At 36.4% G+C, this 11,640-nt stretch overlaps 1 protein-coding gene across 1 annotated transcript; it reads right to left on the bottom strand.

The window, feature by feature from the left end:
- Window positions 1–333: 333 nt before the first annotated feature.
- Window positions 334–11,008, bottom strand: gja1b (gap junction protein alpha 1b). Its single transcript, XM_034017373.3, has 2 exons — window positions 10,863–11,008; window positions 334–3,688 (listed from the first exon to the last, which is right to left on the bottom strand). Exon 2 carries the CDS (start codon window positions 3,670–3,672, stop codon window positions 2,527–2,529), a length of 1,146 nt encoding a protein of 381 aa, XP_033873264.1. The 5' UTR covers window positions 3,673–3,688; window positions 10,863–11,008; the 3' UTR covers window positions 334–2,526.
- Between the last annotated feature and the right edge of the window lie 632 nt (window positions 11,009–11,640).

The following is an 11,640-nucleotide window of genomic DNA, read 5'->3' as shown; positions in this document are numbered from 1 at the left end:
TTAGGTAACCCAGGATAAGTTCTAATGAAAGTCTGTGGAACCAGCGGAATGCTTAGGTAGTCCAGGATAAGTTCTAATGAAGGTCTGTGGAACCAGCGGAATGCTTAGGTAACCCAGGATAAGTTCTAATGAAAGTCTGTGGAACCAGCGGAATGCTTAGGTAACTCAGGATAAGTTCTAATGAAGGTCTGTGGAACCAGCGGAATGCTTAGGTAGTCCAGGATAAGTTCTAATGGAACTTTGCTTCGATAAAGGACATTATTTCTAATCTTGATCTGCTTGACAATTACAAACTCCAGATCTCTGAATGAGAAATGTTTAAAACAGAACACATTTTTTAAGGAAAAAAAAAAATCTTTATTGGTTAAAATAGACATGATTAATGGCATTTTTTTTGCTAACATGCAATAAAGCACTGTACAACAGTGGATTAACATGGAATATCAAATGGACACTCTGTACTTTACAAACAAACGACAGGCCTGTTCTGTGAATGACAATACCTTGCATGATGCTTTTATTGTAAAATAAATTAGTAACATGCATACTATTAACAAAAAAAACTCTTCCGCATCATAATGCATCCTAACCAAAGTCTCAGTGCAAACACCATTGTAGCTCAAGAACCTCTGACTTTGAGTACCATCATATTTATACTATAATGAAAAGTTATATTGTTTTAAAAAAAAGGCTCAAACAAAAATTCCACAAAAGTGTTTGGTAAATGATGGGCTACACTGGCGTATATCTTTTATTTTCGACTAAACATTAGTCCAACGCATTCTTCTAAAATCTCACATTAGTGACATAGTTAGCTTGAGGGAAGGGAAATATTTTATCTGGAAAAAAAGGTGTGCCCTACTTAGTACACAGCAGGAGTTTATCACACTGTGTATATATATATATATATATATATATATATATATATATATATATATATATATATATATATATATATATATACATACATATGCCCACTATTCCACAAAACCCAAGACAACAAACAAATAATAATACAACCACCCCACATAAATTCAAAGTTTCTCAGGAAATGACAGACATCTATAATTTATAAAAAAAAAAAAAAATTAATAAACAACATTGTTTAACCCTTTGCGGTCCATTGTCGGACTGGGTCCGACATTGCAATTATTCCTCACAGGTCCTTTGTCGGACTGGGTCCGACATCATTATAGCAATGCAAAAAACGGGTTTCTAGTCATTTTTCTCCAGAAAAAGCCGGGAAAACCATTCAATTGCCGAGTGGGAGCGACAGGAGCCGAGACAAGTCGAAAAAAAAAAAAAATACAAAAAAAGGCGTATCTCATGAATAGTCATACATGGTATCTGGTATCAGATAACGGGGCGGGTCGTAAGTAAACAAGTTGACTGACTGAATCAGCGCACAGAAAACACAGACATTTGCAGAGCTTTTTTCAGATGTTATAGTAATAAAATAATGACTTGGATCGCATTATTGAGGAGTTAGGTGATAAAACGAGTGATCCGGAGATGATCGATCGGTATGTACGACTATTATTATTATTATTATTTATTTCTTACATAGGTGAACGCTATAGCAAACGAAAGGGTGGGGCGGGGCTGGAGATGCCTAGTGAGTGCTTTGTTGATATGCAGGGCCATTTAAACCCGTTTGACTGTGGAAAAAAATACTTTTAAACAGCGCATCTAAAATTAACTGCGCGTGTGAAAATGAATTAGACCTGACGTGCGATTAATAAATGGACTGCAAAGGGTTAAACAGGGAACATTAAGCAATAAATATGGAAAGTGTGTCTATTGAAATCATATATATTATTAATATGGTAATGACCTAAATTAGTAGTCATTCATTGTCTAGTGGTGGATGTCCGGCATTATTAAACTAATAAATAAATATTTTAATGCAAATCCATTGTTTTTTACAGCATGTAGTTATAAACTTAAAAAGAATGAAGGTCATTCTGCAGAGTTTTAGAAAGAGATTATGGGAGTCAAAAAAATGTAGGTGTTGCTTTACACCATTTTAAGACTTAGAAATAGATACGTTGGGCAATGTGACATCAAAGTGCAAAATCTCAAAATGGAATGTTCTTGTGTGGGCATAGAAACAAAATCTCTCTCTCTCTCTCTCTCTCTCTCTCTCTCTCTCTCTCTCTCTCTCTCTCTCTCTCTCTCTCTCCCCAAAACCAGCTTAAATGAAACACATCACCAAGGCTTCATCTTCTAAAGAAAAAAAACTGGGACTATTTGGCAAAAAATATCAAAAACACATGAATGTGTTTGTTTGTATTGTACTCGCTGTCCCCTGCTAGTTTTCTGTATAGTATGAACTTGCTAACCCCTAGTTTTGATGTCATCATTAATAGATAGTACCTCCAACAATGTAAGTATATTATGTCTCTGAGTTTAGTAGATTTCCTTGTGGAAACTGTGAAATGGAAAGTACCACCCCTTTAGCACATTAAAGTACCACCCCTTTAGCACATCTCTTAATGCCTGTATTCTCTAATGTGTTAAATGGGGCTACACCTCAAGGTCGTCCGGTCGAACTCTGCTGCTGACTTGGCTGCTGGCTCTACTCAAGGGCCTGGGGTCCATGAGAGCTAGAGGATGGAGCTCATGTCCAGGTGCTAGTTTCTTATTATCATGGGCATCATCAGGGAAGTCAAACGGTTGCGCGTGAGAGTTGGAGATGGTGCTGCCAGTTTGTCCAAGCCGGTTCTGTTCGGTGCTGTAATTGGCCCAATTCTGCTCAGTGGCTTGCTTGTTGTAGTTGCGGCATGAGTTGGTCCTGTCCCCAGTGGCAAGCTTGTACCCAGGAGGAGACATGGGAGACAAGGGGGCTGTGGGAGAGGTGCAGCCATTGTAGAAGGCATACTTTGAAGAGGCACAGTCCTTAGATGTTGGGCTCATTGCACCACTAGATGAGAAAGGATCTCCTTTTCCCTTCATACGATCCTTAATGCTTTTGAAAAAGACATAGACTAACTCAATCACATTCAACACTAATGACACTATGGACACCACCAGCATGAAGATAATAAAGATGGTCTTCTCAGTAGGACGAGAGAGGAAACAGTCTACTTGGTGTGGGCATGGATCCCTCCTGCAGGTATATACAGCCTCCAGACTAAACCCATAAATGTACCACTGTATCAACAGGAAACCAACTTCAAAGAATGATTTAAAGATAATGCTCACGACGTAGGTGCGCAAGAGGGCACCCTTCATCTTTACCTTCCCATGCTCCTGCACACCATACTTAAACTTCTTGATTTCAATCTGCTTGAGAGGCAGGTCCACGTCGCCACCATCATTCTGGACCGCTTTCAGTTCCACCTCTTTCTTATTCAATTTTTCCTCTTTCCGCATAAGGTAGAAAATGTGAGCAAGGTAAAGTAGTGTTGGGGTTGAGACAAATATAATCTGCAAGACCCAGAAGCGGACATGGGAAATGGGGAATGATTTGTCATAGCAGACATTCTCACAACCTGGTTGCTGAGTGTTGCACTTGAAAGCAGACTGTTCATCCCCCCAGGCTGACTCGACTGCCGTCCCCAGGACCAGGATTCGAAAGATGAAAAGAACCGAAAGCCACACCTTTCCTCCTGCAGTTGAGTAGGCCTGGACTTTGTCAAGAAGTCTTCCTAGAGCATTCCAGTCACCCATTTTGACTGAATGCTACCTGTAAAAGATCAAGCAGTAAAACAAGTTAGACTGGTGTTCATGATAGATCTCTGTGACAGGGAGCCAGGTCGCTGGTTCCTGCGCAAGTGTGTTTGCCTGTGAGAAATCAGCTCAAAAAGCGGCTGCGCTACAGCTTGGGGTTTACCGTAGAGTAGTAAGGTTCCTGGAGCGGGACGTTCCTTTTAGTGGGACTAGCGCTCGTCATTTTGTGTGGCAAACTTCTATTTTTAGCTTTTGTTTTTATTTTTATTTCTTTATTACAGGTGAAACTAGCTCTACCATTGCTGGTACCCTAGTGTCAGCTCTGTGTGTGTGTAATTAAATCTGAGTGGCATATCAACACCAATGCTCTGTGTCTGTCAGTATTTTCCAGTGACTACCCACACATGTAACACGTCACCCTGTTACAATCTCCAACCAAAAAAAAAAACATGATTAAGAAAAATTTGCTAAGCAGACAGCTATGTTTAGATAGGAGCTATGGCTATCTACAGCAAACTGGCTGAAATTCTTAAAATAAATATTGCAATATCAGACTATTACAGGACTTTAAAAAGGTAGTGGTTTTAACAGTGTTTTTACACATCACTCCTTATTTGGTGGAAATTGGTGGAACATAATATCCAGAAGAAAAAAATAAATAAAAATAAGTACTTTGGAATTTATTTATTTATTTCTTAGCAGACGCCCTTATCCAGGGCGACTTACAATTGTTACAAGATATCACATTATTATTACATACAATTACATTATTTTTTACACATTATTTTTACATACAATTACCCATTTATACAGTTGGGTTTTTACTGGAGCAATTTACTGGAGCAATTTAGGTAAAGTACCTTGCTCAAGGGTACAGCAGCAGTGTCCCCCACCTGGGATTGAACCCACAACCCTCCGGTCAAGAGTCCAGAGCCCTAACCACTACTCCACACTGCTGGAATAAATATGCAGAATAGGTTTGTATCTTTAATTTTTAAATTAATATGTACCAGTACAATCAATAAAAATGGGTACTATTATGAAAATAAAAAGTTATTATAGTGACACATTTATCAGCTGTTTTATGAGTTACAATCTAGTTGGACCAGTGTGAACCTCATCAGCTGCGTCTGAAAAGAAAATGTCAGCCTTATTGTATTATAAGGTTCTTTCCAGAAACTGAAAAATAAAGTTTAAAAAACAAAACACATTTACTGCATAAGTCATGCTGAAGAAATACTACAGTGGTGTAGGGTCAGAAAGTGGTACATCGTCAGAATGTGTTACGCATACCTGTTTAACGCCAGAAAATGGTACGCTATCTGTCAATGCTGTGATTGACTACTACACAAATCACTACAAGTCACATACATTTGCGGAATTGTGAAAAAATATATATTAAAAATAACTTCAAGGGCCAAACTCAATACATCGAACCCTTTTCAGATGGTCGTTTCCTTGTTTTCTGAGACAAAATAATTTGCGCATGCCACGTTTGGAAGGTTACAAACAAAAATGATGAAAAAAGTATTTTTTATTTACCAACAACACACTCATAGACCCATTTAATAATAGCAATAATACACAACAGGGTGCGTGTTATCATGAGATATCACCCCGCTGTGTGTGCTTTGTGAGGCTCGAGACAAAGTCGAGTGCCTTCAACCACCCAAGAAATGGTGATATCCCATGATACAACACCGACCCTGGTGTTGTATTATTGCTATTATTAAATGGGTTCATTTTCTCAAAGTGAGTACGCTAATTATCCTGATCACAGGCTGCCCTTTTCGGATAACGAAATAGGACTTTTGCGTATTGTAAATTCAGGGCCACATCAACCTGTGCTAAATAGGTACCCCCAACAAATGTTTGGAAATAAGTTACACTTGTTTAATGCAGCATGCTATAAAACACCAGAAGCCTCCTGGCTGGAATAGTGTATTATATTGTGTGCAGAAAAATGCCACCTACTTATCAAATCGTTCTCAAAATGACATATCTGCCTTCGCTACTGTTATACAGAATAAGATCAGAAATGAATTAGCCACTGCCAGATATTTCAGTGTGATGCTGGATGAAACTCCTGATGTTGCTGGTAGGGAACAAGTAGCGGTTGCTTTTCGATACAGCAAGTACAACAGCTGAACAACTTTTTCATATTTTAGAGAATACGCTGGTTAACATGAACCTGTCTTTTGACAAGCTAAGAGGACAGTGCTACGATGGTGCAAAAAATGTAAGCGGCCATGTATCAGGGTTACAGACTCTTGTTCAGAAGAAGCAACCAAGTGCTGTTTACACACATTGCTATGCGCATTGTCTAAATTTGGTTGTGGTCGACACTGTGAGCTCAAATACCGTGTCAGACTTGTCCAGAACTTGTATACATTCATCCATGCCAGCAGTCACTGCAGCACTGGCTTTAAAAGGACACCAATGCCCAGGCAGAAGGGACTTTAAGTGTGAGTGGTAGTGAATACAGCGGTTGAGAAAGACGTCTTCAGGCTCTTCACGAAGTGCATTGGTATTCACACTGCCGAGCTCTCTACGTCATAGATGAACAGTTTTTTTTGGATGTGTTAAACAGTGTGAATTATTGTAGCACTTTTTTATTGGATGAGACAAACAACATGACAACGAACGTGTTCCATATATTGCCTTTATTAAAGTATGCCAGATGCCCTTGGGTAATTTAGTTTTGGGACTGTTTCTAATCGATTTCCACATCTGTATAACTTGGCAAAGCTTTGCCTTAAGCTTCCAACCAATTCAGTAGATGCACAATGTGCAGTCATGTACGGGCAAGTCCACACCACAGGGAATGTCGGCAGCAACTGCTGGGAGATGTAGCATGCTTGCCTTTAACAAATGACAACAATCTGTTTTAGTAAGGAGGCAAGTACCACTATTTTTAGGCTTTTGTAGTTCTCTGAAATATTGTCTACTTAGGTTTATTTGATGTTTAAACAGGTCAACGAAATGTCTGCGAAATCCTAATTTTATTCCATAACCTACCCACGAAAAATGCGTAAATGTACTGCGATTTAAGTAGACCCCTAGTAGTAAGAAGTAGTCTTATTAGCAGTGAAATATTGCACCACTGAATTGTGAATATCAGTATGAAAATATTGATGCAAAATCCAAACAGTTTTCATACTATTAACACTAGAAGCCCTGTGGCAGTCATTTTGGCGGTTTTTGGTTTTAAAATGTAATTTTCTCCAGTTGTGTAACACATATGGGGCTGTGTATTCGTGTACCTTTCTGTCCGTATGTATTAAATATTCTCACAAAGCATGAAACGCGGGAGTGCAGAAATAAAGGAGATATATTACATTATACCTAAAAGCCCCCGCAGTCACATTGACGGCCACACAGAAAACAACTGTATTTTGATTATACAGAACGGTATTCTACTTTATTATTTTTATTTACCAGTCCGCAATGTGTTTAGCTGTAATCAGATTAGACTCTACTCTCTGCCTGAGTGAATGACTGACAGTCTATTGTTTTTCAATCAGCCTTTTGAAGGCTGGCACCTGCTTGCCAGCTGCACTGGTTTGGTCAGTCAATTAGCATCGGGACTAGCGAAAATAAATACAAGAGACCGCGGATTGTACAAAGCAACAAAATATGAAGTTGATGTTTTGGATCAGATGGCATGGAAGTATTCCGTGAAAGTTGGCTCCCGACGGTGGTCTTCAGGTTCAGGTGTTCAGGTGTTTTACAATGCATTGGACCTAGCAGCCATCAACTCCTGGGTGCTTTACAAAGACTGCATGGAGAAGAATTTACCAAGGACAGAATACATTTTACAGTTAGCACAGGAACTTCGCAAGAAGCATTTGGAACAGAGAGAACCGCCAAGCCTGTACCCACAGCTGAAGCTGGCAACCCCGCTGAGCGCTGCAAGAGACGCCAATGCCAGGTTGGCAAGTGCAATAAAAAATAAAACTTTTAAAAATAAGACTTTTTTTTATAACTTCTTGTGCTGTGTGCTTCTGTAAAATGTTTTCTTCTAAGTTTATTTATCTATGTTGTTCAGTTGCTTTTGCGCAACTGATAACCTGTTTACAAGTTAAAAACGTATTGCTATCGTTTAAGTTTTATAAATATGTCTGTTGTAAACCAATGTCTGTTCAGATGTGTATTTATTTACATTTCTTGTTTTGATTTGTAAAATAAATGTTCATATATATATATGCATGCTTTGGTTGTTCAGATGTTTATGTGACGTACTCAATAAAATTTTTTAAAAAAATTACATCCGACTATTTCTCCCTTCGTTATACTATTTACAGTGTTTTGAATACAGCCGTCAGAAGGACTGCTGCGGGGCTTCTAGGTATGAGTATATCTCCGGTCCGTCTAGTATTAAATGCTTAATGAAAGTTTCAGTAAACCAAAACATAAGAATTATATAATATAACGAAGCACGGTTTAGCATAATGAATATAGTAATGAAACATGATAACGCAAACACAGACATGTACACGAATGCCAATAATGCAAAAAAAAAGCTACATATATTTGGACAAGGTATATATTTGAAGGAGGTATATATAGGTTTGCAGGAGGTATAACTGCAGTGTACAAAAATGAAAGATCTCGAAAAAAAAACTTTTGGACAAAAGCCTGCTGTGTAGAAAATGATGTATGTATATAGATATACAGAATATGATGTCTAAAATGTACATTTAATGTGTAATACCAAAAGTTAACAGCAAACCAGGCGATGAATAAACGATATAGATTAAACAGATGACCACTTAACTATGTCTTATTACTAACGTATTCGTATTACACGATTTCGTGTAAAATATTAAAATAAAAATGTCATCTGGTCCATTTTAAAGAAACGTGATGTGAGGAAATGGCCGTTCACAAGCTATTTTGTGTTTTGACGTTTTTATACTGTTTTGCTGTCTAAAATCTACATTTAAGTTGTAATACCCAAAGTTAATGGTAAACCACACCGATGAATAAATTAATAGCTTAAGTAATCACAGGACAAACTTCAACGAAACACTCAGGTATGCGCATATCTCAAAGCAATGCAAAATTCCGCAAGACAGCAGCACATTCATACATTTATTTCTATTGGAGGATTGTAACACCTGTGTGAGATTTAAAACAAGATTACAATCACTAGAAGCGGACGATTGTTTTTGCTCTCGAGATTTAAAGCTATATTACAGTTCCATCATAGGGAGTAGTTACACGGTCATGGAATTTAAAACTGAATTAAAAATGGTGTCAAAATGTAAAAAATGAGGGTAATGCCTAAACACACAGAAACCTCAGAAGAATATGGCCGTGACCATAAGGATTTCGTTGTGGAAGAAAGCAAAGGAAAGAGAAGGTACGTGTGTGCAAGTACTGTCGAGATAATACATATTGTGATTGAAAAAAATGCCCAAGAATTTTGGAAAGTAACCGAAAACAGTAATTTCATACAGTATATAAAAAGCGAAAGCCCTGTTCCTAATGCTGAGAAGCAACAACTCTCAAAATCGTTCCTAAAGCGTTAGTGACGCGCAGCGTTTGCTCAACTCTGACTCAACGAACTCAACGACTCTCAGTGCTGGTGAGCTGCTCAACAGAAAGATGGAGACACCCACAACCGCGATCAAGCTGCTATATAAAAATTATGGATGGGATTTAAATGTAGATACTGATATCACAATCTGCCTTCAAAACAGTAATTATTAACATACACACACACACATATTATATATATATATATATATATATATATATATATATATATATATATATATATATATAATTATTTGTTTTATTTATGTATTATTGTATAACAAATAAAACGCAGCAAATATGACAACGTAACTATAACCTATTTTAATATATATATATATATATATATATATATATATATATATATATATATATATATATATATATAAATGAAGTAATGCAGCATATTTAATAAAAACTTTAATTTAAGATTTTGTAAAGTACGTAGTAAAATAATAATAATAATAATAATAATAATAATAATAATAATAATAATAATAATAATAATAATAACGCGTGCAGATCAAATCTGACAGTTAAGAATGTACAGTTTGGGTTATTTTTTAACAATATGCCATTATAACTGTTATTTATTTTGTATTTGTTTTTCTCTGTGGGCTCTAAAAACGTCCTAAAGTTTATGCAATAATTTATAATACGTTTTTAAAAGGGATGATAATCACTTCTCAATTTTATCAACTTATGAACACAGCTAAGTTTTAATACTGTCTTTAATACTGTAGTGAGAAAATGTGAATGTATACTGCTCCCACACTACGACATAAAAACCTTTCTATTTAAATTTACAAATAGATTTGAATTTACTTATTTGCTCAACGATTCCATTCAATGAAAATCTCCTCTCAATTACTAGAGGGGATGTCTACACCTATGTACTATCTTCCATGCAAACTACTGTAACCCAAAGCTTTCTGATGTGATTAAAAATAATAGCTGCCTCTGTTTTAAACCAATATGTATTTCCACTTTAAAGTTAGAGAACTTCAAAGTTGATCATGTTGTACAAGAAGTATGTCCTCCAGATGTGAACAGCACACTACATTTTAATTAATTTCTAGTTTATAGCTTGTTCATGGAGCAAATGGAACTTTTCAATACGGTTATTTTAAAATGTGCTGTTTCACATCCACGTGTAGGATATTGTGGTGCATTTATAATACAAACAATGTGGAAGAATATAAACAAGATAAAGTTTAAGTTTACAGTTTGCAAGTTCACTGCACGTGAAAAGCCACCACATGTATTTAACTTCATATTTATATTTGAATCAAGCACGCTCTCATTCTTTTACCATAAATAAAACTGACAAAAAAAGAAGAAAAAAACTGATAAAAAAAGACTCAAAATTTATGTTTAATGAAATAATACGCTGTTTTAACACACGGGTATAAATGGGTATAATTATTATTTTTTTTAATAACAACAAAACCATGTATAAAACAATTTAAATATAAATAAGTATACGGTATACAGTAAGGATTTCAACAAGAAAATGAAGTAGATATATATATCATAGCATAGTGGTGTATGATTAACTTTTGAGCCGACTCAGACTGTCACTGTCTGAAAAGTTTTTGAAGACATAACGTAATTCATAGCTGAAACGTTTTTAAACTGTGTAGACTTACCTAACAAGTTTCAGGAAAATCAGTCGAAAGCCCCGGAGGACCGCAGATAATTTGTTCTGAAAAGTTTTGACAGTATCTTCTTGAAATCCACGTTGGATCCAAGGGGGCAACCGTAGCTTGTCAAACTTTCCCTGCTTATAGCTGTGTACTTTGGGTTTTAAAAACGTTTGCAGTCACCTGACTCCTGACGTAAGAATATGTTGGACCTCTCACGAAACAACTGTAGGAGTTAAAACCACTAAGTTGAATTATTTTTTTTTTTTAAAGCAGTCCACATTGTAATGTTATTGATCCATTGAATAGCCCAGATACAGCTTATCAATAAAGAACCCAAATGACAGTGAATGAGAAACCTACGTTATATACGGTAACATAATTGTTTTAATGCATTTTATTTTAGTTTAATATTGCAACCACTAAGTCCATGAATATTTACTGCTGTCTTTATTTAGTACCATTTTTACTATACAATCTGAAAATACTAAAAACGCAACAATTCTAAAGACCTTAAACCATGTATCCTATAGGGAAGCTCTAAGCTAATACTATGGTAAACTAAAAGCAAGCAAAGCGAGTTGAAACGTGGTTAAAGCATAGTGAATGCATAAAGCACAGGCGAGCATGGTAAATCACAAATGTAGATGGTAAAGCTTTACCTAAAACCATGGTAAAACACAGACAATTCATAGAGGCATGGGTAAGCTTTATCCAAGGTAACTGCTCCAGAGTGCCATAGCTGCCTAAACTTTAATGAGGAGTAAACTAAAATAAAATAAAT

This window comes from Acipenser ruthenus, chromosome 6 (genome assembly GCF_902713425.1).
Source record: "Acipenser ruthenus chromosome 6, fAciRut3.2 maternal haplotype, whole genome shotgun sequence".
Lineage (NCBI taxonomy): Eukaryota > Metazoa > Chordata > Actinopteri > Acipenseriformes > Acipenseridae > Acipenser > Acipenser ruthenus.
Note: the sequence above shows the minus strand (reverse complement) of the source record. Positions and strands in the feature narration are given on the sequence as shown.

What these genes read in the sequence shown, in the direction of transcription:
- gja1b (XM_034017373.3), bottom strand. Translation starts at nt 3,672, where the DNA reads ATGGGTGACTGGAATGCTCTAGGAAGACTTCTTGACAAAGTCCAGGCC.